Genomic DNA, 25964 nt, shown 5'->3' on the forward strand with positions numbered 1-25964 from the left:
ATCGAATGATCTCTTAAGAAAGAAAGAGAAAGAGAAGATTTCGCACACTCACCTAGTTTTCTACCCCTTTTGCTTGCTTGCTTGCTTGCTTGCTGGTTTGCTGGTCCCATCTTCCTCTCGCGTTACCATTTACGGCTTCACTCTGACTCCACGTGGTTATCATCATGTATTCTCTCTATCCTTCTTTCTCTCTCTCTCTTTCTCTCTAGTTTACTCTTTGAGTACTCGACACGGAGTCTTGGAAGTTACCAAGCGATTCTCGAGTACGAGTTAACCACCTCGTTTCACCACTAGACTCTTTTCTTCTTTCTTTCTCCTTTTTTATTTCTTTTTGTCCGTCTGTCTGTCTCTCTCTTTCTTTCTTTCTTTCTCTTTGTTTCTTTCTTTTGCTTTTTATTTCATCCTTTCTTTATTTCCTTTCTCTCCACCCGCCAAATCGTAAATTCAGGGGACTCGTAAATTGTTACTCCTTTTTTCCCTCTACCTTTCTTTCGTTTCCTCTCAAACATTCTTCTTATTGCTTTCTTAAGAGAGAAAGAGAAGAAATATCAAAGAGCCATGGGGTAAGGGGTTTGTGGTATCACTGTGGTATACATATTTATGGTTTTGTATTTATCACCTTGCATTTAACTTTGATTTCTTGCACATTCTCTGATTTTCTTGCAAAATATCTTCCTGTATATTTATACATTATTTTAATCTGGTAGTTTAAATAATCTAATCAGAATACCTGCGAGAAACATTTCTATTCATTATACGTGCTCTATTCTTTACAGGTTACAAGACAATAATCAATGAAGTTGTAAACGCGGTGTCTACCCTCTTATCTATTCAAAGATAACAGGACTTGGAGAAAATGAAGAAAGAAAAAGAAAGATAGAGATAATAAAGAGAAGGATGTTGAGGGGAACAGAGAGACAGATAGAAAGACAGACAGACAGGCAGGCAGACCATTTTAAATTCTGATTTCCATAAATAAAAACATTTCCCTCGGTAAGAATTTAACTTGGAGTTCATTAACGTCACGTCTCTATTATTATCACTGTTCTCTCACGTAATATCTAGCGGAATTTCAAGCCGTGAGATTTACTTAACTATGTAATGGATATGGTAAAGAGGGGTTCGAGTGAAGAAAACGATCGGGAGATTTCAATTCATTTGCCTAGCACGTCGTTGCATTTTCTTTCCATAATTCACGATCATATAGGTAAGTATACACATACGAGACGGTTTATGGGAGAAGAGAATATACAAAATTCATATCACGTTGTTTTACTATGGCTAAAGGGGAGAAGATATTCTCTGTGTTGGAGGGTTGATACTCAACTTGAATGTCAAATTTTCTTTCAGAGAAAGTTTCAAAGAATTGTATTTGCAATCGTCGTTAGAACTTGTATTTGATAAATTCAATTCGAATTTAAACAAAACAAAAAAAAGCGTAATAATAAAGTACTTTCATTTTATAATTCATATAAATGCATATATTAGTTTTGTACTTTTTTAGATTTGCCGCCCATATTGAAATCACTTTAATAAAATCAAATCAACAACTATTTAAATAATCTGCGAGTTGTTGATTTGACTGAAACAGCGGTAACCTGCGCGCGGCAACATGCGCGCGGCAAATTTAAAAAAAACAATTCAAGTGTCAGTACTTTATAATGAAAATATTTCTTTCTCTCTTTTCAGAAATCTTCCCCATTACAATCGCCCACGTTATATACTCTCACACCATCGGATTCGCCGATTATTTTATAAACTCTTAGAGAGCGTTCCAGAGTTCCTCCTTGGAAGCTTAGGTACCTATAATTTTCTCTACTTCTTACTCGCGTTTCTCCTTTATACAGTCTTGTTTCCGATTTACCGTGGCTCGGCTTTATGGTAGTTAAACGTTTTGCTTCGCTCATGTATCCTTCCTACCAACCTTACCTCCTTCGTACATATATATGTATATATAAAAATATGTGCGTACATTTGAATGTATGTATTATGCATGTATATAAGTACATATATATATATATAGGTAGTTAAGCGTGCGCGTTTTATCAAGGGTGAATGCGACACACGAAGCTTACCAGGTCTAAAGTGGAATAGTAAAAGCGAGCATTACGCCTTGGACACGTGGTAATTTACAACTGGTGCGTACGAGCCACGGATAGTTCGTAAACACAGAGCGCTTTGTGAGCGACTCTGCGGCTCTTGCTTCTTCTTCCTTCTTCTTCTTCTTCTTCTTATTTTTTTTTTATTTTTTTTTTCTTACTATTGGATAGTCATTTCTCTTTGCCTCTTCTCTTACGCCATCCTTTTTTTATACATTTTTTTTTCTTTACTTTGTTTTCTCTTCTTTTATTATATGTATTACAAATATGTATGTGTGTACATGCACGTAAATAATATATGAAAATTTTTGTTCTCAGTATAAAAAAGTCGAAATAGTCCTAATGTATAAAAAGTTTTCTTGCTGGTAAATTATATCAAGGCTCGTAGAAGGAATCACGAGTTGAAATGAAAGAAATGCAAGGAAGAGGAAAAACTTAACTACGCGAACTTACGTTCACATTTGCAGTCATTACGAATGATCCTTTACGTCCGCACAACGTGCTGAAGGTAACCATAAGGTTGTTCTTTCATTTCTTTACACTCTTTATAACTAATGATAATAATACTCTGCATGGTTGATAGAAAAAAGAAGAAAATATAAAAAAAGGAGTGAGATAAAGGGAATAAGTTTTTCAAAATGAAAACCATGTGTGTAGACGAATTCAAATATTCAAGCTACTTCCAACAATAATATTGAAATAAAAAATGCATAAGCATATTCGTGACATTGTTAAAAGAAGACCGATACATTATAAACGAGGATTAAAACGATAGCGTTTAATGCGACACGCGTGTCGACGTCGACGAATAATCTATCTCTCTCACGCTATCATTCTATCTCTATCTTTCGCATGTAAATAGCTTCCTAACTCCGCGTAGGTGGAATAAAATCGTGCTCAATGACTCTAACGCAAGCTTTATACTCTTTATACTCTTTTCGATGTCTTAAAAAATATTCTTTTTCTTTAAAAATATCACAAAATAAAATATTGAAGTTTTCATTTGTTAAAATCTATTTAAATTATCTCGAGACGTTATGTTGAATTTTACAAAATCGTGCAAAAATATGAAATTAATATTTTCTTCTAGAAAACTAGATAGAGAGAAAAAGAGAAAAATAGAAATCTTTTCGCTTTCATTCTTTCGGTATTCTTCTTGCTAGCATCGACGATGTTTTATCGAGTCCTATCTTGTATAAACACGTTCCACCTGGACCCGTCACGACCCACGCCATTTTCTACCGTCGTACTGCCCACGTCGCTTCGTAACTTTCCACAAGATCGCTTTATCTCTTATGTGTGTTCTATATATACATATACATATATAATATGTATAATAATATATTATAAACTATTTAACTACTTTGAATTTTTCAAACAGTTTGAAAATAATCGATTAATCATCGATTAATCATCGATATATCGTTAACTCCAAGATGGCGTTACTGACCTAGTCAAATTAACATCAATTAATTACTAATAATAATAAATTAAAAGACACACGTTTCAAATTCGATGTATAATAGTATCTATCTTTGAAAATTATCAAGGAAAAGAATATTAAATTTCTAATATGTATTATATTCATACATATATATGTAAATTTCCGACACACGCGTAGCTTCCGATCTCTGGATCTCTTTTTCCCTTTGCCATCTATTCTTCTTCCTCGCTTTGGTCTTCTAAGACGATCGAATTACAGCGTTATAGAAATACGTTGGGCTTATATTGTGGGTCTGATGTTGGATGGTTGAAACCGCCTGTAGCCCCGTAATCCAGGCTTACGGTTCGCGCGTCCTGGACGTGCTTTAATATGATTTAAACCCACCACCGTGTTGGCTACCGTGTTACGACCGTTCGAACTCGTACGAGCTGCCGCTCCTGTTCCTGCTGCTGCTCTTGCTGCTGCTCCTTTTGCTGTTGCATGGACCTTCTCGCGAAGACCTTGAAATGTAAAAGAGTGTGAAAGAGAGAGAAAGATATGGACGCGTGCGTATACGCAAGAAAGTGGCGTAAAATATGTAGGCGAGTTATGCTTTTTTTTTCCTTCTCTTTTCCTGCTCGGCCTTCTTGGAATTTTTAAATTTCCCGCCTTCGCACATTCGCTCATTACTTTTAACGTGCGATAATTGTATTTATTTTTTACGTTAACGTTATCCTTACCATTATCGATAAATACATCGACAAAGTTTACAAGGAATCCTTATTGCTCGTCGTTGCTAGCTAAATATGAAGAATCGATAAGAAAATTAGGTTAGTGGGGCAAATCAACTGGACGTATACATAGGAAGACATTATTTACCGAACGTTGGATGTATCATTATCGGCCGAACCCTTTACCAAATGATTACTAAATCTATATATACAAGTCGACTTCAAAATACGTAATAAAACGTATCTCCTGATTATACTAATTTACTTAAAATATAACAAGTTTTTTACATTTTTTTTTCTATAAAAAAACATTTAGTTCGTGTTTTGACCTACTATGTCATGAAAAAAGAGAGAACTTTGAAGCCCGTCAGCCATTTTGATTTCTTCTCTTTTTCTCTTTTCCTCGCTCTTTTTGTCGTCTTCTTTTAATCTTAATTAATGTCTTTGAGATAGCCGACAGAAGGCACAGGGCGACCTAGAAACAAGATACCTCAGTGTATGTAGGGGGAGGCCATGCGGCCCGAGCTACGGCAAAAGTGACAAGGCCCCAGCAATTATAACGGGTGGCGCAAAAAAATGGCGCCGTGAATCGGCGTCTCGACCAGCTACTGTTTGTTGCTTCTATCTCTTTCTTTCTTTCTTTCTCTCTCTTTCCCTTTCCTCTTTTTTTTTTATCCTCTTTACATCACAGTCACCTTTGAATCACGTATACGTACATCTCGTGAATTGCAATATCGATCATTCGATATCTCTATTGTTTTTCGAGATACAATTGTTCAATTTAACTTCAAAAACTTACGAATGTGCCTAATATTTTGATAAAAACAACAATAGAAGTATAAATCTAATCAATGATCATTAAATTCGTATCATCAATAACAAAAAATACATAAGTATAGATATATGTATCTGAGAAAGATAATAGAATGTTCGATTTACTAATTGTTGCCTTTCAAGATGATTAACCGAGTGTATCAATAATGATCTTCTCGGAATGATTGAAACATACATACATATATAATATAAAAATGAAAATAAATCATATAGACGTGTTGTATCGAAAATACATTATCTAGATTACGCTTTCCGAGAGTATATACTATATACGAGATATCGATAAAGAAGGAATCTTTTTAAACGATAAATATAAACTTGAATAAAATGGGCTAACTTCTTTCCTTGAACCTTGACGATAATTACACCCTTTTGAAGTTCGTTCATCATCGTTATAATATCGTATGTTAACTCTTTCATATTATCGGAGCATATATCTTGTACGTATGTAAATATACGTGTGCATACTTATGTATACACATGTGTATGTGTGCAATGGCAAACGACACGTAACGATGTAACATCCGTTTACATCGTTTCGATATGCTCAATATTCGCGCTCTTATCATTTTCGAATCTCCAACGTGAGTCAATTATATGTCAGAAATATTTCTAATTCAGCTTACGTTAGCAACAATATGAATCATTTTTCTTGTTATACTTATGAATTACAGTTAAAATTTATTACTTTTATTAGTTTAATGAGCATGTGTTTAACCCTTAAATATGTTAAATGGTATGTTGTTTTTATACTATGTCAAATTTGTGTAATTCATGATTGAACAATTTATATTTTTTCTTCGAATTAAATTTGTTTGTTAGGTTATATAAATTCGTTCAAAATTCACAAAAAAAGTATTATGATGCGCCATCTATTAATAATATAAGAAAAAAATAGAAAGAAAGTTTCTTTTTTTCCAATAGATGGTAGAAAGAAAGTTTCTTTTATTTAACATATATTATTAATAATTAGGTTATAAAATAATATTATTCATTCATATTATACATATTTCTATAAAAGTATATAAAATTATAATAAGTTTCATTAGTAATAACATAATTAATTTAAAATTAAAATAATTGTTTTATATATACGCGCCACAATGAATATACTGCTAAATTCAGAAAAGCATTTTAATAATAAATTCTTGCTCTTCATATTTTGCACATAATGATTATTAAAAATTAATTTATATTGGTATTTCCTTTTTCATTATATATTAAAGAAAATTATACCCGAATTATCACGTGAAAAATAATTTAGTAGTTATAACGGTTGATTTTTTTTAAATATGTATTTGACTGATAAGTCAGTAAAATTAGCGGGAAACAGTCGTCCATTTCGCATAACTACTGTGTTGGTTTTATTTCTCTATGCGTTCTAAAAAATATTTCTACTTTCATTATGGAGCCGATAAAAAATAAATTTTCGAGTATAGATTATGCAAAGGGTAATGTAATAGAACAAATAAACAAACAGTTTAAATATTCGGATAAACAAATAATAGATGAAATTGTAGATTCCATTGGTATGTATTACAAGCTCTATTATAAACTTTAATAATTGTTATTTATTGTCTTTAATAAATCATTCAAATTAAAATAATCTTCAATAGTCAGATAATGCAATTATTTGGAATATATATATTTGGTCCAAATGATAGGTTATGAATAATTGTAATATTTCAACGATAACCTTGAAAACAAGGAACTTACTAATGAAATTATTGTTTGTTATTTTAAAAGTTGTGTATTATTTATTCTAAATGATTGACTTGCTTTTAATCTTGTTATTATTCCAGAATCTATAAATGAGTCAATGGAATCCATCAATCAAAATCAAGACATGTTCTTAAAAGTCAACAAGGCATTGTCATTATACGTAGCAAAGTGTGAAAAGGAACGAAAAGAAAGAAACTTTAATGAAAAAACAAACATTAATATTAAAAATTTTGAAGAAAGATTAAAAGAAAGTCTGACTAAATCATCACAGGGATCTGAAGATAAAACTTAGTTAAATTACTATACGTATACCCGAACAAATATGTTCTACGATGAAGTATGTTGCAGTATTTTTATAGTGTACATTTTTAATTTTAAGATATAGGTTATTCTTTCAACTATAGATTAATTTCAAATCATATTTATTTTTGTATATATGTATAATTCAAATATTTATTTATATTTAAAATATATTTTATATAAATCTAGATAAAAAGAACAAAAGAGACATGAGTAAGATTTATACAACAGTATCTACATTTGTAACTATATCACAAAGTTCTATGATATGTCAAAATGCAGCGTATCGAGCCAAATAACAATAGTTAAATAGATAATACTTAATGTTTATTTAAATACTAATTGTAAAATTGTATAGCTTAACATATTCACTACCGGTGCCACATATCTGTGACACACCGCTTACCATTGAAAACCTAGTGTCATATTTATGACTGTAAGCAATGTGAAAAATAAGTTCTGGGCTGTAGTTGAAATCTTTTGTCTGCGGCATGGTAATAATCTAATAAATTAAATAATATGAATATGAAAGTCTCATAAATATAAGCGTTACTAGGTAAAAAGGAGTTGTCTATTGTTGATCGTTTTGCCAAGTTCAATTAATCTAATTTTCATTTATATTCTGGATCATCCTTATGCTGGCGTCTTGGATCTGATGCATCCAAATGCACTATCACAGGTGGGACGCTCTCAGGCCTTTCAGTTTGGTCGAACCTGTATCCGGACTTTCTCGATATATCACCAAACCTTGATAATATTGGAACTTGTCGACACCTTAAAGAAATATTATTTCTATTAGAACATTATTCAGCTGATAAGACTCTCTTTATAACTTTATATTAATGATAAGTAATTGTTAATAAGAAAATATAAATGTTAAACATATATTAAAAATAATGTAAATAGCATAAAAACAAATCGACAATATTAGTATTAAATAACAGTAAGATTAGTAGTTAAGTAATTTGTAGAAGAAGATGAAGAGTACAGAAAAGAAAGCAAAAAAGTTTAGTGGAAAGACATAAATATTCAATGCTGAGAGATAAACAAGAAAAAATATATAACTACTGATTATGCTAAATAGTCTAAATGGTTTTGACATTTAAGTATGATGTCAAGGCAATCGTCTTTAGTAAAAATCAATAGTTTTTAGATGTCGCTCATCGTTTATTACAAAATTATAAGCAAACGAAACTCGGTAAATTTTATGCAACTTTTTATAATCGTTTTATAATACATCTATTATTATACTCATTTTTTCAAACATATTACCAGTTAACGAGACTAACAAGAGCTTGGTCGATGAAAAAAAAAGAACTACAGAAGAACACGTTCTGTAGGACGCAAATATAAATAAACAGTAGATTGTGGGATACATGAGAAGGATAAAAGATATTTACAGATTTATGTTAACGAGGGGAGAGATTGTGTCTTTCTTCTAAACAGGGATACATTATATATATTCGATTTACTATCCATAAATAAATTTACATACTAATTATAAGATACATTCACTTAAACACCCATGAAATCAAATGAATGCATTTTATTTAATAAACTTTTTTTACCAGTAAAGATTTATTAAACAACGAACGACAGCTAAAAAACATTTTGATTGATGCTCAGAATTGTAATTCTTGTATATAATTCAAAATCACGATTATTAAATCTAATTAAAAAAAGTTTTACCAAAGAAAAGGATATAAATTAAATATGAAATTATATTTAAGTACATTCCATGCATTTGAGAGCTTACAAGATAATAATAGAGAGAAGAATAGACGTTTAATAGTGTAGAATTTTTCCTTTTAGTACAGTTTCCTTTTAATTTTGATGTTCACACCTGCACGTATTGTTGTCGAAATAAAAGCCTGTTGAACATATTTCATTCTCTCTGCAAGCACACGTACAGGTTTCACTGTCCCAGATTTTAACGGCTTTATTTGCCTTGCATTTGTTTTCTTCGTCGATGTTCATACAAACGCAGCTACATTCGTTTCTTCTGTAGGCTTGTTTCTTGTTGCAATGCTAAGAATTATAATAATATAATGTTTATTTAAATAATATAAAAATATATTTTTTAAATATAACAAGCTAAGCATCGATTAAACGCATTGATATTAACTTTTTCGTTATGGCTTGCTTTTTTTCGATGCTCTGATTTAATATCAGGATAGAATATAAAATAAAGGAAGTTTATCAAGTAAGAAGCAAAAGAAATATCGTCATTTCTAAGTCGCTATTTAAAGATCCAGAAAACAATAAAAATTGTTCGTACAATTAAATCTCGACAATTACCTGTGCCTTAATTTTGCAATCACATTTGCATTTCGTGTGTTCCTCAATCGGGATAATTTCTTTATTCTTATATGACACTGTTGAATCCGCATTGAGTTCCGAAACTATTACCTTTGATATATTAAAAAAGAAACACATGAATTATTAAAAATAAAATATTAAACAAAAATTAATTTATATTGAATCGATCAAAATAACTCACCTCAAAATTTCGAGTTTCAGTTTCAATTGGTTGACAACTGAGTAGATAATGTCCACAACATCCACCGCATCTTTTAACTCTTGTACAAGAAGGATAATAAAATGTTGAAAATTTATTTTCTGGTCTCAAAGATACCGTTTGATTTTCCGGTATACAACCAGCTGGCTTTGGTCGTTCGGCGTTCGATTTTTCTCCGCCACCTCCGATTCTACCTAATTACAAATTAAATTTCTGTAATTAAAATTTGACTTTTTAAATAATTCGGAATTAACCGAACATTAAATATGTTCGGAATAAATAATAACTTATTAATAATTTTAAATAGATTTTTAGTATTTCTGTTTACTGAATAAATATTTTATTTTCAGGTGGCGAGCGAATAATATTGCTGATAAATATATCCGAGCAATATCATTAATTAACGCTTAAAACCGATGGCCATCATTGATTATGAAAAGAAACCATTGGAGAACAGGTAATAATCTATTTAATGATTCACTTTTTCATATATATCGAATGTGATTTCGCAATCTACTTTCCCATATCTTCTCAGAAATCACGATTGATCAGATTAAAAGAAAGTTGCCTAATTTAAAATTAGACATCTTTAATATCAATTTGTATGCATATGACTCAGTTAGGAAACGAGATCTTTTGAAATCGAAGAGACGCAAGGAAGAAGGAAAAATGAAATATAAATTTAAATACAATTTTCTAAAGAGGAAAGAATATTATGATATATAAAGTACGCGTACATGTGTGTGTGTCTGTTAAAATGAAGGTGATTTGTGCAATCTTTTGAAGCTTTAGAACGTACAAAGAGAGAAGAGCATCAATAGAATAAAATTGGAAGAGGAAATGGCACCAATGAGATCAGGACCATTAGAATGAACACAAGCAAGAAGATCGTACGTTTGGTACGAACCAAGCGTAGTAGACTACGATAAAATATAGGGTGTGCTAAAAAAATTCTTATGATTCATTTTTTAAATCAATTATTTTTACTTTGAATGATTATATTTTTTAAAATGTAAAACTGTAAGCCTTATGATAATGTTCATGTTTAGAATGTTTATGTATCGTTCCATTACACAATCTTTCCGATTTAATCTTAATTTAGGTTTAAGTAATTATAAAATATAATTATATTTAATATTTTAACATTTTTTAAATGTTTTTTATATACTTCCTTTTTTTTACTTTTTTTTTATATCTCATTAGAACAATTTGAAATATCGAATAAGATGTTTGGAAGAGACGTCACATAGCAATAATTTATCGGATGATCTCATATTTTTACTGATAACGTTCAGATACACGTTTGGATAAGTGATTCTTTTGTAATATACACACGTGTGTGTATTTTATTTGTAATTAAAAACATTTACCTTCTCTTTTTTTAAAATAGTAATAATCTTCACATTCATCAGCAAACATATAGCAAAGCCATGTTCCTTTTTTATTTTTGATATCGTAAAAAAAAAAAAATAAAAAAAAAGTTTTACATTAAATCATAATTATAAAATAATTACTTAATTAATTAATTAAATTAAATACTTACTAGCTATTAGAACTTTTTTTTCTGGAGGCACATTGATAAATTTGAGAAACTCTTCGTACGTTGACATCGAATTTATTTTTTGAGCAATTTCTAATGAAGTCTAGAAAGATAACAAAATGCTAGAAATAATGAAGTAAATCAATTTATATATTTTATATTAAATAATGTGTTAAATTTAAAAATTGTTTCTAATGATTTATTATTGTCTGATCATTTTAAACTTATTTGATTCTTCATTGTATAAATCACGTATTCGTCACACGTATTAATCTATTAAACATATTCAACTATTTCAAATATCTCTCGTAAATGCTATTCTAACGCAAGCACACGTATTCTTTTGAAAAGTCAGTCATATAATTTAATGAAGGAAAAATAAAACAAAAATAATACCTGAGGTAGAAAAAGAAATACGTAAGATAATTCTTAACGTTTTAAAAAAAACATTCTTTCATATGCTTGGCAATATTTTGTGACGCATAGTACCAACGATAATCTTATTGTCTACTTTATAAATTGCACTTTACCGTGTTACCCACGCAAGAATTTTCTCTCTCTCTCTGTATGTACATATGTATGTGTATAATACACTAAATCTACCAACAAATAATAATACCTATTTCTCTAATTTTCTTATCAAATGCAATAAGAAAATCGTTTACTTAGATAATTTATTGTAAGCATATAAAAGAAGAAGATCATAAAATCATTCTTTACAATACTACTATTTATCTATTTACTTTATTAATCATTAATAAAACTTTGTGTTTATCTCAGAGTTTATCTCCAAAATGAATTAGTTCTATCAGAAGATAATCTATTGGGTTGACCAATAAGTGGTGTTGAAATTCTCGAATTCTCGATGAAAAAAAAACTTTTGTGTTATTTATTTTGATCGAGAATTTCAACATTACTTATTGGTCAACTTAATAAGGAATGTACTTTTGAATATTATAATTCAAAATTAAATAAGAAAAGATTTTTCTCAAAAATTAAACAAATTATCTTATCTTATTAAAAATGTCATTTTATCGTCTATCTTTTTCTTTTTTCCTCATATATGTATGATATATATATATATTTCTGTTTACAGCTTGAAATACATCAAGTATACCGATTTGAGAAAAAAAGAAAATGTGAAAATATAAAAAAAGTATTAAAACTAAAACTTGATGCACCGGTATCAGGGTATTCCCAGTACTAACCAATTTCTGAGTCATCGTCTTCGATCGCGGATACTGTCGTGACTAAGGTGATAATTATCTTTTAAATCGATTTCTTAGGTCAATAATCCGTAAAGTTAAAAAAAAAAAAAAAAAATGAGAGGAAACATTTCATGTAAAAATATATTTTTACGCGAATCTTTTTGATAATTAAATTACAGTGATAATTAACAAGACCTGTAATTTAAATATATTAAATTATTGATCAGCATGCAACGTCTGATTACTCTGATTACTTTCTTACTTAATAATCAACTATTTTATGATACGATATTATCAAAGTTACTTCATAGATTATTAATTTGTTTTCCAATAAGAAAAATAAAAAAAATTGCATAATTACAATGTTAGATTGTTTCTTGATAATATCATTACGCGTTATAATAAAAATAAGTCTCATATTGAGTGAAGGTCGTTTGATAAATGCAATGATCTGTGATGTCGACTTACGTATGACGATGACATTGAAAAATAATTGAACCGGTACTAAAACAACTTCGTGTTTCATATTTATCGTTTCAACTGAATACAATCGATTAAACTTATCAATTACAGGTGAAAATAATGAGAGTAATAATTCAAATATTATATTTCCAGGAACAACAATATTACATTGGTGATATTATTAGATTCAATGCAAAGATAGCTTAGCACTTTTGATAAAATACGTATTTTCTTACTAGCAAGATTCTGCAACCACGAAATCCGGTCAGTAATCAAGAGGAGAACCTGTTCTTGAACTCGTTTGAATATTCTGATAAATATCAGTTCTACACAATAAGAACGAGTTCTTACTTTAAAAATATCTACAAAATAATATTGCAGAAATATTCATCTCTTCTGTGATTATTAATTTAATAATTAAAATACATAGAACAATTATTAATATTAATATTTTGTTGCAGGTAAGAAATTGTTGCGAGAAGAAACGATTACGGGACAGTTCAACTGGAATTTAAAATAATACTTATCAAACTGGGGATGACGTGTTGGTATGAAACGAAGACTCAAATTGTTTAAACATCATTCACATTCATTTGTTAACGATGTTTCATGAATGCAACAATGAAATATTATTGGTATGTAATTACATACGTACATATATGTTAATAATATGATTATACTAATGAAATGAAATGTAAGAATGCAAAGTTCAAGTGTTACAAGATGCCATGCTAGTTCATTTAAACAAAGGTGACAAAGTTGGTCAATATTCGCGGATTAACGTATCCGGTTAATTCAAATCTAGCAAGAATGCAAAATTTCCTTCGTCCTTGTAGGAAGCTGCAACGATGAGATTAGATAAGATTAACGATAATCGGCCAACTTGATTATCATTCGGGATCGTGACTTGTTTGAACTAGTTTTTTTTTCCGACAATTGAATAACAAATTAATATACGATTGGATTTTTACATAAAACAGAAAATATAAAACATATATGTATGTAGTTAAACATAATTTGTACTTTTAATTGATTTTTTATAGTTATAATTAATATATTTTATAATTTTTGTACAGATCCAATTACTAATACATAGATGACAAATCTTCTTTCTGTGTATAACATTTTAATCGACTCAACTTGATGATATAACAAGCAAGAGAATAACGAATGCATACTTTCACTTTTGACGACATATAATTCTGATGAACTTTCCAGGAAAATTATGAGAAGTATTTTAAAAGTAGATAAGGATTTTTATCAATGATAAAAAAAACGTATGCGTGACAAATATGGAATTTACACAATTGTTATACCGTCTATCGTTTGGATAATTAAGTATTATATATATATCGAACAGAGTATGGTCGACATCGTGAAAAGAATTCACAAGTATGATACATCTATACTAATACACGTTTGCAGATTCTACTAGGTAATCGAAGGTGTACATATGTCCTCGACATTAGCTACAATTTGGCCTTCGACGTCATCCTGGGTCTAAATAGAAAACGAATGTTGCTCTTGGAATGAAACAAGACACGCGTTTTACATTCAATATCATTTACTTAGCAACCTTTCAATCGAAACAGTATACCTGTCTACCTGTGTACAGGTACACACTCTGTACCTGAATAACTATGTTACAGTGCAACTGTGCAACTGTGTCACCGTGTAAACAAATACGTGTAAATAATGTCAAAACAAAAGAATAAATAACACGTCGATAAAGAAAAGAACGAAATTCTAAACAGATCCAATTTTCGCGGGAAGGATATTACGCAAGTTACAAATGCAAAGCTTTGTATATCGTAAATATCTTGTAAACAGCATTTCGAGGAAAAAGTTTCAATTGGAATGACAACGGCGTTTTTAATGATCATTTCTTTTTTCCTTATCTCTCTTTTTTCTTTTATTTTTTTTTTTTTATTTATCTATGAAAGATTTTTTTAAATATCGAAATTACATCAGAAAGAGATGTTATTACGTTTAATGATCTATAGTCTTGTTTCTTTTTTTTTACTTTCTTTATATAATTTTGTAATTATTATTATTGATGCAATTAACTTTGTATTAATTATTTGCACGTAAACGAAAGTGTATAAATATTGTACGTAAATATTAATTTACCATTAATAAGTTGTCATCTAATTCCGAAGGTACTGTGGATCTTTTTACATTACCGATCGCATCTTGGTCAGTATTTTCAGGGAAAACGATCCTTTCTGAATTATCGATCTTTCTATTATCACTTTGACTGAAAACAATTCCACACACGAGCAAAAAAACAGCCAGTTTCATTTCGAAGTACGACATATTTCTTCTGGTGAAGGAAACGTGTTTTCTATGTAACTGTATTCTTATGAATAACGAAAAAAAAGTATGAACTTACAATTTATATACTACTCTATGCTTATAAAAAAATTATTATTTTTACGTTTTCGATATTTTTAGTATTCTTTTTATATTATTTTTTTTTTTTTTAATGATAACAGATATTATAATGTACGATTCTTTTTGAAAATTTGTTTGGATCCACGTGTATCACGACATACAATAACTTCTCTATCACTTTTGCAATTTTAATGTTAAAATAATGCTATAAACGCACACCTAAGCGTTCCGTGATCGACTGCTAGATCGAATAAGTCGACGCACGTATTTATGTATTTTGTGTCTCTCTTCTTTCTTGCCGAGAACGTAAGCGCGCTGTAATGAATCGCACGATTAGACGAATCACTTGCAATATATCTGTCTTATCAAGAAAAATCAAATTTTGTATATTTTACTTATCAAATAATTGACCATTGTATCGAAGGATATAATCAAAATTCAATCTCCAACACAATCAAATGGTTTCTTTACGAATTAATTTTAAATTAACTTTATTTAAAAACAATTTTCACGGTATTAAATTTATTTATAATTTTACATCTTAATTAAAACGTTGACAATTATTTGTATTAGCACGACAGAATATTTTAACGATGGTGATTTATAAAAACAATTACATTGTAGGTTTATTTTGGATTCAAAAAGAAGAAAAATTTAAATCCTTCGAAAGTTGGCGCGCTACGATTTGATGCGACACTAGCGCCACCACTTCGTAGTCGAGTGTCAAAGTATGCGAATAATGCTGGCAAAAATCTGTGAGTAATTTATTATTAAAATATTTATACATATATAAATAAAAATGTATTTATACATATATAAATAAAAATGTATTTAATACATATGTAAATATAATGTAATACATATGTAAAAAAAAAAACAGAATATTTTTTACGTGGGTGATTATAACCAAATTATTAGCTCGAGATATCTCTTCGTTTATTGCATGGTGCATAACATTGATACAAATTTTATACTTCAAAGAAATACTCATTTCTTATGTCTTTTTATTTTATTTTCAGTGCTATAATTCCTTTATGGATAAATGCAGAGAAGTATTGAAGATGCCATGGATAAAAGCTGTGCAAGAAATTTCAAATTATTTTCAAAAGGTTATGTTACAAGAAGAAATGAAATATTTACCAATACAGTGATAGTAGTGTAGCATATAACTCTGTATATTGTGCCCATGTAATATATTTCAAGTTTCAATGGTGTTAAGCATCCAGGACGATAGGTGTTCCATGGTGTTGGGTAAGACAAACATAACTTTTGACTAAGAATAATAATCGTTTTTGTTTTATATTAGAAATTTATACGCGTTAGTCTTTATCATATTATTTTTTCACCTGTTTGATACCGCAGATACATTATATTCATTGATAGATGATATGCAACAAGATATGGGAATATGGCAAATGTAAATGCCTAAAAGATTTCTAGAATCCATCTGATCGATTTTTAAATTAGTTTCTTCGACAATCTTTTCGTCTTTACACCAATCCAAATTTCCTTTCACTCCACAACATTTAAACTTTATTATATGGAATAGATTTATAAAGTATTTATCTAGTTATCATACATTGTTAATTTATTTAAAAAATAATACATACCATTATATGAAATTTATCTAAAATAGACGAAGAAAGGTAGATTGTTTTTGAATCGATCATTGATAGCATACTCATTTCTACATTTTTCAAAATATTTGTCTCTACTCTATTTTGCATGGAAGCAACGAATAACATAATTAATGCCATGATGAAAGAACAAGCTGCATGCTGAAGAAAGGAAATACATGTTTAATACAGAAAAGGAATAAGATGCAATGCTTATATCATAACTAACTGTTGCTCTTCTTTTTTGTCCTTTGCGAAGAAAGTAAAGTGCGATAATAGAATAAATTAATAGTACTAAGGATAAAATTATAAATGTCGTTCGTATTAAAGTATGTATTTCTTGTTTCATTATCATCAGTATAAGGTTTTCGTGCACCACCAAAATTATAGCTGCAGCCAAATGAATAAATCCTGCTACCTAAAGATAATATAATTATATAATATTTGTTGTGTAGAGCGTTAATAAACGTTTTACCCACCAAAATAATACAATCGAGTGTAATTTCTATGACATGCATATTATATATTAAAGTCCATATTCTATACATTCTTTGCCATTTCATATTTTCCTTAGGCAATGCCGTTACCAATGCTGCCTTTTGGTGATCGACTTTTAAATCAGGAGTGGAAGCAGTGCGACTTCTATGCCGAGTTGTATTCATTACTGTATGTAATTTAAGATCGGTAAGACTATATTGGAATATATTAAAATATTATTTATTAATGTATAACACACAATATTACGAAAAAATGTCACACTTTTAGGAATTATCATGGATCTTGTTTTTCTTATAGATCTTAAAGTATTGGTGTCAGTGATTCCTTGCCTAAATGAAGGTGGTTGAGGTGAAACGTGTCTATGTACGATTGATTTCTGTTGGAAATTTGGACTGATTTCACTTGAAGACGATGCAATTGTAGTATACGTCTGCTTGAAGTGAAAATAATCTTATGATGAATCGATGGACAAAATTAATCAATTAGTATTACAATATACATACTTGATGTGTCGATAACCAATGGATTGGAGTTTTCATATATCGTTGATTATTCCAGCATCCTTCAGTTTCACTGGAAAGACTAGAAAGGTGAACTATTTATATAAATTATTAAGATTAATTCTCTTAAATGTTCCAAGCCCCAGATAAAGGGGAGTTTAGTTTAGGATAACAGGACGAAGTCCTGAGAAGAAGAAGAAGAAGAAGGAGAAAAATTTTCTTAAAAAGAATTGCAATGAACCATTCTTATTCATCAGGATTTAAAGAACAATTGTTTTTTATTCAGTAAATCGTAACACCTTGTCAAAGCATCAGATGTTATTTCCTCGGGTGACAAAATTTGATCTTGTTTTTTTAACAATTGATTCATAATCACAGATGTATTCATAGAACTTTTATAATCATTTTTCTCGTCATTTTTATCACAAATTCTTGAATTAGAGGTTGAGCAATAATCTACCATTTTGTAAATTATGAACATATACACATAAATGTCATGGATGACAATTGACAATTGATAATCACTTGAAATTGCTTTTTAAATATTTTAATAACTAATAAATAACTTATATATAAATATTAATAGTTAATTATTTGACCGATGAAAGTACCATGAAGTATGAACTAGAAGTTCGCAGAATCTTAAAGAATATTTTACAATCAGTTAAAAAGATTATATGAATATATACATTTATTATGCTAAATTTAGCTTACAGTTGAAAAACCATCCAGACAGTAAGTAAATATTTTTCCAGCAGTTAGCCGAGAAGGTTCAAGACTTCTTCTCATTATCAATATTAGTAATTTACGTACTTCAATAGGTGCCTCGTACCAGAAACCACTGTAACTATAAATACAAGAAATAATTTCTTCATTCATTTCAGATTATGTTTGCTTCAATCAACTACATATTACTTACGCTTTGAAATAAACTTCGCTGCTGTAGTCTATTATAGTTTGGCCTGATAAACTAGCAATAAATAAATGGAATAACTCACCAACGACAAATGCAATAAATTTAACTATTTCTATGGATTGACCGTACAATACTACTATCTGTAATAAAAAATGCAATTTTCTTTTTATAGAAATGAATAGAAGCATTATGAAAAAAAGAAAATATGTGAATTATAATTGAGGCTTACTTGATACAGACACATGCTCATACAAATAATGTTCAAGCCGCATTGCAATAGTAAAGAATACGAAAATGATGATTCCATGCGCTTGACGAACCTTTGTTTAAAAAATTCATTCGTTAATCACGACAAGATATTGCCGTAATTAATTAACATAATTTCTTTCTTTTATAATACTAACTCTAAAGCTCTTTTGTGTCCTTTAATAGATAGGGAAACATGTTTATAACATTCTTTCCTTTGAAGATCTGTCAATCCACGTAGATCTGTGTCCTTTTCCAAGAAATTTTCCAAACGAAAACTACAATAAATAAATGTATCTTGTTCAAGCAAAACTTAAAGTAGTAAAAAAAAAAGAAAATTAATCACAAATTTTATTCTCACCCTATGACTGCAAATACACCACTAACGTGACAACAAAAAACCATAAGTTGGGTATCAGTGGCAACTAAAGACGTAACATTGATCATTATCGAAAGGGATATGTGAAAATAAAACAAGTAAAAATAATCCTCATTGTTAACAAAGTATTCGGCATAGACGGGTAATTCCATAGGACGACTCTCGTTTAAAGGTATAATTATATCCATTAAGGGTGGTATGAATGTCACCAAAAGAAAAAGTGATGCAATGATGAATATGTATACTAAAAATATAAAAGAAAGTAAAAGAAAATTACATTAAATTTGGTATTTCTTTTTTCAGCATAAAAGAGAAGCCTTTGATATTCCCACCTGTATATCCAATAGTATACATTCTTCCTAAATGAGCAAACTTCTCCATGATTTTAATTTCTTCCTTGGACTTCCACATATCCCAATCTTTGATCATATTATCCATAAGTAATTTAATCTACCAACGTAAGTAAATTATATATTTGCCATTTAACATTTCAATATTTAAATTATTATAAACTTACATCGAATATACCAAGATCAAAGAAATAATATTTAATAGAGGCAGCTAATGATGCCATTAAAATCGGTATAACTTCTTTCAGTATATCAAAGTTTCCGTTGGAAGTACATATTTTAAAAAACTAAAATCAATAAGGCAGATAAGTCTAATATTTTTCTAGAATTTATTAAAAGAATAAAGAGTTACCTGTGTTATGTTGAACAAAAAAACTGGAATATTTATAATACACATACGAAATAAACGAGATTTTTCGTATGGCCACAAACCGACAGCGGATAAGAGACGATAATTAAGTTTATAGAAACGATTCTCAAAGATATCCATAACGTCGATAGAATAGTAGATTGTCTGAAGAATATTTTCTAAGAAGTTAAAAGGTAGTTTTCCTATATTAAATATTCAAGAAGATTTCAATCAAGAATATGGCAGACATATTACATCAAGTAAAAGTCCCCTTCAACTGTTATTATCACGAATACGAGATAATTACTAGTGTAGTATTGAAATTCTATCACGTTATAGACATCTATCTAGTTATACAAAGGGAGAATTTTACAAGTTTTAATTATAAGTTCGGACTCCCTTGTATTGTCATAAGAAATAAATGTCTTTAGTTGAAGAAATAAAACTTAGGTGAGAGTATTACTTTGATAACAAGCATTTGACACGTGGTAATGATTTACCATCAGTTTATCTACTTCAGCAGTATTGGCATACATACATTCTTCTAACAGTATATAATGTCTCTACATTACTTTGAATAGTACTGTTTAAAGGAGAATTATAAATTCTTTTTCTTTATACATTGTAGTTGATTTTCCAATATTTACATTTACATTTTTTATATTATTCATTTAAAGTGTTAAAGAAGAAATTGTGTTAATCCAAGTTTTGATTTATTATTATCGTTAACAATTAATTTACCGAGGACAGCACCATAAAGTATGAGGTAGATGTATGAACAATCTTTAAAAGAAATTACATAACATTAATTATTCGAAAGATATTAATCTGTATGATTAGGTAATTAATTTACCGTTGAAAAACCTTTTAGACAAAAGACAAATACTTTTCCACCCGTCAATCGAGTAGGTTCAATGCTTCGTCTTATCACCAAGAGTAATAATTTTCTAATTTCTATCGGTGCTTCGTACCATAAACCATTGTATCTTTAAAGGTATGCATAAAATTATCTTAAATATTGTATTATCGTTTAATTGCTTTTACACTTACGCTTTTAATAAAGTTTCACTGCTATGATCTATAATCCTTTGTCCACAATAACAAATACAAAATATATGAAACAATTGTGCAGCCAAAAATGCAATGTATTTGAACATTTCCGTGGATATGTCCAGTAATGTTTTCATCTGTAAGTTGATTTAATAATATTAATTATTCTGAATTTATTTATTTTCAATTTAAATAGTTAACAAGGATAAACTAACTCGATATAAGGAGACGCTCAAGCAAGCTATATTTATTCCACATTGTATAAGCAATGGAGTCGAGAAAGAAGATTCGATGAGATTTGCAAACCTTCATTGAAAAAATGTCATTCTCAACTAGTCAACGTCATAGCTATGAGTATTTCGATTGATCATACTAACTCTATAGCTCTGCTATGGCCTTTGATGGATAGTACAACGTGTTTGAAATATCTTCGTTCATCGAAATATTTCTTCATAGTATTATCATCTTTCATTAATCGTTCCAAACGAAATCTAAAATTCATTCATTTTTACCGATTATTTATATATGATTTTAATTATTGCGAAATTTACGAAGTTAAAATACAGTATACCCGACTATTGAAAAAACTCCACAAGCATGACAAGTAAAAACGAAGAATTGAGTATCTGTTGCTATAATAATTGTCATAGCGATTAAAATTGTAAAAGCCATGTGACAGAAGATTAAATAAAAATGTTTTTGCTGATCGATAAAATATTCTCCCAAGACGATTGGTTGCAAAGGACGAGATTCGTTTAATGGTAAAACAACATCCAGAAGAAATGGTAAAAATGATATCGATAAAAATAATGCAGTACTGATGTATATGTATACTGAAAACAATAATATAATCTAGATCATTTAAAAAATATATATATATGTATATATTAAATAATCTTACGAAATAAGATATATGAAATCTTTACAGGTGTATGCCAGAGTATAAAGACGACCCTCTTCAGCATATTTCTTCAATATTTCTATTTCTTCCTTGGAATTCCATATCTTCCAATCTACTATCATCTTATCCAAAAGTTTTCTTATCTAATCAGAACACCATAAAGCAATTCAAACTCGTTGAAAACTTATTAGAATTGTTACACAAACTTACATTGAACATACCAATGTAATAGGTATAATATTTGATTGCCATGTTAGTCATTGTTGCCATGGTTGGTACAACTTCAATAATTATATCAAAATTACCTTTAGAAGTATACAATTGAAATATCTGTATAAAATGAATGACAAAATGAAATATAATTAATTTTATTATGCTTATAGATGAAATATCAGTGCTCACCTGAGTTATATTGAAAGACATTACTGCGATATTTAGAAAGTATACACGAAATAAACGTGATTTATTATCCTGATATGGCCATAAACCTACTAAGGATAATAATTGATAATTAAGCTTATAGAAATAACGTTGAAAAATATCCATATCTCCGTATGATGTTGTAAAACATTCTAAAGAATAGAATTTCTAGAAGAAACTAAAAAGAAAATTCTCTTACAACCCTTTGTAATGGGCGTTTCTTTAATTAAATATTCAAAAACTTTTTCTGCTAAAGGATACCAAGCACAACCGTGCCGTACGAGAGAAACGAGTTATTAAATCATTGAAGAATGACAGATAAATAACAGGCATCTATGTAAGTTCATTATTTTCTTTCTATGAAGTTAACAGAAGGGACAGGTTTTAATTATCGCTTTTATAGGGGACGTTTTATTTTCTTCTAAAGTGAAAGTCTTTGTAACGAGCAATCAATGATATGAGAAACGTCATTTTCTGTGGAATCTAACAAGTATGTAAGTACTACTTCATCATCAATTAATCATTTGACTGATACCTCGGCTTGTAACTATATGTATCACCTTACTTCAGTTCACGTTAGTTCGTCGTTTGTCTTTGATAATTCCAAGAGAGAAATTGTTAGAAATGTGCGTGTGTGAAGTTATTCTTCAATATTTTTTTGCTGTTGGTATGTTTTTCTTTTATATCAAAATATGGTATATATAAGTGTTTAAAAAAATTGATTAAGATATATATACATTTAGGGAATTAATGTGTTTTGTTAATTATATAGAAATGATTTCTTTTCGAGTAATTAGAAATATTTTACATTCTATTATTATATAATAAAAAGTATAAGTCTTTTAAGATCCTTTACGATTATTGTACTGACGATAGTACCATGAAATATGAGATTGATGTATGTAAGATCTTAAAAAAAGAAAATAATATATTACAAGATTTGTTTGTATTTGTTCTTTAATTGACGAAGTTAAGTAAAATTACCGATGAAAAACTTTTGATGCAAAATATAAAGATTTTTCCAGCAGTCAAATTCGAAGGTTCGATACTTTTTCTCATTATTAATAATAGTAATTTATTTATTTCCATTGGTGCTTCGTACCACATTGAATTGTATCTAAAAATATTATAATAAGCAACATTTTTTATTTTTTTTTATTTTAATTTAACTTACGCTTTTTCGCCTATATGAATACTATGATCTATCATCATTTGTCCAACATAACAAGAACAAAATATGTGAAATAGTTGAACAATTATAAAGCCAGTATATTGTAAAAGTTCATCCAATTGATCGGTTATTTCTTCCGTTATCTATAATGTCCATGCGATTGTTATATAATTGTCAATAATTTTCATTATTTCATTGGATTGCCAATTCCAATACAAAAAGTTCTAGCATTATTTATTGACCAACTTAAATAATATAAATAAAATACTTACTTGATATAAAGAAATGGCCATACAAATAATGTTGAAACCGCATTGCATCAGCAAAGAATATGAAAAAGAAGATTCGATACAATTGGCGAACCTTCGGTACAAAGAAATCATTTTAAAAATGTTATTTTTATTGACACATACGATATCTGTTTTTATACTAACTCTATAGCCCTTTTGTGACCATTAATGGAAAGCACGAGATTTTTAATATATTTCTTACGTCGATGATTACTCCAATTGTCCATTGTATGAGCATCCTTTAGAAAATGTTCCAGACGATATCTATGATTTATAAGATCATCTCTTCTTCTGATTTTTAGCTAAAAGGATCGAAGATCCTCTAATTCAAAATAATTCAAATTAGGATTTATTATCTTACCCTACTACCGTAAATATACTGCAAACGTGGCAAGTAAGGATCATAAGTTGAGTATCGACAGCTATTAAAATTGTAACAGCGAATAATAGTGAACAAAAGTTTAAGGCATAAAGTAGATAAAAATGTTCCTCTTGATCGAGAAAGTATTCGGACAAAATGGGTAGTTTCAAAAGACGAGATTCATTTAAAGGTTTAATTACATCCATCAAACGTGGCACAAAAGCAAATCCCAAATATGCTATCGAGATAAAATATACAAATCCTAATAATAAAAAAAAAATAAGAAAAACATTCTTAGAAGAAGTTCAAATATTCTTTAAATAATTCGTATGATCTAGAAATTAATTTTACCTGCGTATAATAAAGTATTCGACCGTCCTTCCTTTGCATACTTCTTTATAATATCTATTTCTTCTTTCGAATTCCACATTTGCCAATCTATAATAATATTATTTAATAATGCTCTTATCTAGAAAAAAAAACAAATCACTGTAAACTTAACATTTCTCTTATAATTAATCACATTCAAATGATCACACACTTACATTACACAACCCTAATTGACACGTATAATATTTAATAATCATATTCATTGCAGTACTCCAAAAAGGAATAACTCTTAATATAATTTTGAAATCTCCTCTTGAAGTCCATAATTTTAAAGACTAGAATTAATTTTGTAATGTAATTAATGTTTATTGTTACAGGATATTCGGGAACAAGAGTAATCAGTCACCTGAGGTAAATTAAAGACCAATAACATTATATTAGATATATAAAAACGATATGAACGAGATTTTTGATAAGGCCATAATCCAATAAAAGATAATATACGATAGTTAAAATTATACAAGCCACCCTCGAAGATGTCCATGTCACGCCAACGACACGATTCATTCTAAACGAAATTTTCTAAGGAGCATAAGGTAACTTTCCTTTACTAAGAGAAGGCGGTTTCATGTAAAATATTCAGAACCACCCTTTGTTCATGCTTCCGTTACAGGTCGTACGCGTCCTCTGTGTATCCCAAAGAGGATTTTACACAAAAGCTATTATTATCTTGGACGTAGTTGATAATTAGTAATATGACTGAAGTTTGAACATTTTCATTGTCTCTTTCATTTCAAACGTTTCATTATACCAGTTTAGAAACGAGACTATTTTAATTGTACGTCTGTTAGAAACTAGAGTTGAAAATACACATAACATTTTATCTTTACAGCAAACCCGTAAAATGTAGCAACTCATTTGATCGTGTAATTTTCTTAGTACTTTGCATTTCTGTTTTAAGTATACGATAATCGTTAGTGTTTTTGAGAAAATATCAGTTGTTCCTTAGGACGAAATCCATTCTTCAGATGTAAGAAATCTATACTCGTGCTTGTTACATTCATCTTTATTTTATTAAATCATTAACTTAGTGATTTAATAAATTAATCAGAAGATTTCGGGAAGAGAAAATCAATAGTTTATCAATATATTTAGAACTACTAATAAAATATATATATTTACATATGCCTCTCTCTTTTTTTCTATGATACTAATTGCATTTCAAGTTCATTTTGTTACTCTTGGTACTTGCAAAAAGATAAAAAAAAAAACAAGAAGAGAATATCACAAAAGAAAAGACAAGAAATTTTGTACAACGAATGAACGAAATATTTTCAAATAAAAGACGTGTGTGAA

At 29.1% G+C, this 25964-nt stretch overlaps 5 protein-coding genes and 2 long non-coding RNA genes across 12 annotated transcripts in view; 3 read left to right on the forward strand and 4 right to left on the reverse strand.

Moving 5' to 3' along the window:
* Positions 1 to 5919, forward strand: part of LOC107071112 (uncharacterized) — a 46801-nt gene extending 40882 nt beyond the window's left edge. For all 5 annotated transcript variants that reach the window (XR_016178625.1, XR_016178626.1, XR_016178627.1 and 2 more), the window contains 5 exons: positions 777 to 993; positions 1066 to 1207; positions 1690 to 1799; positions 2418 to 2607; positions 2683 to 5919. This is a non-coding gene — a long non-coding RNA (uncharacterized LOC107071112). The remainder of the gene's footprint in view (positions 1 to 776; positions 994 to 1065; positions 1208 to 1689; positions 1800 to 2417; positions 2608 to 2682) is intronic.
* Positions 5920 to 6103: 184 nt separating this feature from the next.
* Positions 6104 to 7480, forward strand: LOC107071110 (uncharacterized). Its single transcript, XM_015329818.2, has 2 exons — positions 6104 to 6616; positions 6890 to 7480. Exons 1-2 carry the CDS (start codon positions 6493 to 6495, stop codon positions 7099 to 7101), a joined length of 336 nt encoding a protein of 111 aa, XP_015185304.1. The 5' UTR covers positions 6104 to 6492; the 3' UTR covers positions 7102 to 7480.
* Pvf1 (PDGF- and VEGF-related factor 1) lies at positions 7215 to 15483 on the reverse strand. 2 transcript variants are annotated; one of them, XM_089178588.1, is made up of 7 exons: positions 15230 to 15483; positions 14968 to 15160; positions 11171 to 11270; positions 9610 to 9821; positions 9408 to 9518; positions 8953 to 9137; positions 7215 to 7883 (listed from the first exon to the last, which is right to left on the reverse strand). In XM_089178588.1, the coding sequence occupies exons 2-7, from the start codon at positions 15151 to 15153 to the stop codon at positions 7721 to 7723; spliced, it is 957 nt and encodes a 318-aa protein (XP_089034714.1). In that variant the 5' UTR covers positions 15154 to 15160; positions 15230 to 15483; the 3' UTR covers positions 7215 to 7720. The 2 variants fall into 2 exon arrangements, 1 of the variants encoding a protein (XP_089034714.1); XR_001476366.2 differs by having other exon boundaries at positions 7730 to 7883; positions 8866 to 9137; positions 14968 to 15483.
* LOC149030544 (uncharacterized) lies at positions 9705 to 14961 on the forward strand. The gene is made up of 3 exons (XR_016178629.1): positions 9705 to 9842; positions 9978 to 10084; positions 12264 to 14961. It is a non-coding gene; the product is annotated as an uncharacterized LOC149030544 (long non-coding RNA).
* Positions 15484 to 16337: 854 nt separating the features above from the next.
* On the reverse strand, positions 16338 to 18518 carry LOC149030545 (uncharacterized). Its single transcript, XM_089178592.1, has 5 exons — positions 18145 to 18518; positions 17849 to 17927; positions 16842 to 17009; positions 16578 to 16762; positions 16338 to 16504 (listed from the first exon to the last, which is right to left on the reverse strand). Exons 1-5 carry the CDS (start codon positions 18324 to 18326, stop codon positions 16342 to 16344), a joined length of 777 nt encoding a protein of 258 aa, XP_089034718.1. The 5' UTR covers positions 18327 to 18518; the 3' UTR covers positions 16338 to 16341.
* Positions 18519 to 18550: 32 nt separating this feature from the next.
* LOC107071097 (uncharacterized) lies at positions 18551 to 25726 on the reverse strand. The gene is made up of 20 exons (XM_089178651.1): positions 25015 to 25726; positions 24824 to 24943; positions 24630 to 24747; positions 24279 to 24540; positions 24062 to 24181; positions 23900 to 23990; positions 23631 to 23770; positions 23417 to 23573; positions 22439 to 22624; positions 22247 to 22366; positions 22062 to 22179; positions 21707 to 21968; positions 21509 to 21626; positions 19904 to 20023; positions 19719 to 19836; positions 19369 to 19630; positions 19166 to 19285; positions 18991 to 19081; positions 18844 to 18901; positions 18551 to 18732 (listed from the first exon to the last, which is right to left on the reverse strand). Exons 1-20 carry the CDS (start codon positions 25150 to 25152, stop codon positions 18551 to 18553), a joined length of 2901 nt encoding a protein of 966 aa, XP_089034777.1. The 5' UTR covers positions 25153 to 25726.
* Positions 20730 to 21513, reverse strand: LOC107071107 (odorant receptor 4). The gene is made up of 4 exons (XM_015329815.2): positions 21351 to 21513; positions 21136 to 21272; positions 20939 to 21071; positions 20730 to 20868 (listed from the first exon to the last, which is right to left on the reverse strand). The coding sequence occupies exons 2-4, from the start codon at positions 21270 to 21272 to the stop codon at positions 20818 to 20820; spliced, it is 321 nt and encodes a 106-aa protein (XP_015185301.1). The 5' UTR covers positions 21351 to 21513; the 3' UTR covers positions 20730 to 20817.
* Positions 25727 to 25964: the final 238 nt, after the last annotated feature.

The sequence above is a fragment of the Polistes dominula genome, unplaced genomic scaffold (assembly GCF_049000335.1).
Source record: "Polistes dominula isolate Pdom_NZ unplaced genomic scaffold, Pdom_raw_medaka contig_11, whole genome shotgun sequence".
Lineage (NCBI taxonomy): Eukaryota > Metazoa > Arthropoda > Insecta > Hymenoptera > Vespidae > Polistes > Polistes dominula.

Excerpts from the sequence above, each read along its gene's own strand:
- LOC107071110 (XM_015329818.2), top strand. The coding sequence starts at position 6,493 with ATGGAGCCGATAAAAAATAAATTTTCGAGTATAGATTATGCAAAGGGT. Across the intron at positions 6,617-6,889 it reads TGAAATTGTAGATTCCATTG|AATCTATAAATGAGTCAATG; the intron begins GTATGTATTACA and ends TTATTATTCCAG.
- Pvf1 (XM_089178588.1), bottom strand. The coding sequence starts at position 15,153 with ATGTCGTACTTCGAAATGAAACTGGCTGTTTTTTTGCTCGTGTGTGGA. Across the intron at positions 11,271-14,967 it reads TAGATGACAACTTATTAATG|ACTTCATTAGAAATTGCTCA; the intron begins GTAAATTAATAT and ends TTATCTTTCTAG. Across the intron at positions 9,519-9,609 it reads CTGAAACTCGAAATTTTGAG|GTAATAGTTTCGGAACTCAA; the intron begins GTGAGTTATTTT and ends AATATATCAAAG.
- LOC149030545 (XM_089178592.1), bottom strand. The coding sequence starts at position 18,326 with ATGTTCATAATTTACAAAATGGTAGATTATTGCTCAACCTCTAATTCA. Across the intron at positions 17,010-17,848 it reads ATTGGTTATCGACACATCAA|CATGCAGCTTGTTCTTTCAT; the intron begins GTATGTATATTG and ends TCCTTTCTTCAG. Across the intron at positions 16,763-16,841 it reads TAGATAAATTTCATATAATG|TTTAAATGTTGTGGAGTGAA; the intron begins GTATGTATTATT and ends CATATAATAAAG.
- LOC107071107 (XM_015329815.2), bottom strand. The coding sequence starts at position 21,272 with ATGAAAACATTACTGGACATATCCACGGAAATGTTCAAATACATTGCA. Across the intron at positions 21,072-21,135 it reads AGTGAAACTTTATTAAAAGC|ATACAATGGTTTATGGTACG; the intron begins GTAAGTGTAAAA and ends ATACCTTTAAAG. Across the intron at positions 20,869-20,938 it reads GTCTAAAAGGTTTTTCAACG|ATTGTTCATACATCTACCTC; the intron begins GTAAATTAATTA and ends TTTCTTTTAAAG.
- LOC107071097 (XM_089178651.1), bottom strand. The coding sequence starts at position 25,152 with ATGGACATCTTCGAGGGTGGCTTGTATAATTTTAACTATCGTATATTA. Across the intron at positions 24,182-24,278 it reads AGTATATTTACGGTAGTAGG|ATATCGTCTGGAACATTTTC; the intron begins GTAAGATAATAA and ends TATAAATCATAG. Across the intron at positions 23,771-23,899 it reads TGGCCATTTCTTTATATCAA|ATAACGGAAGAAATAACCGA; the intron begins GTAAGTATTTTA and ends TGGACATTATAG.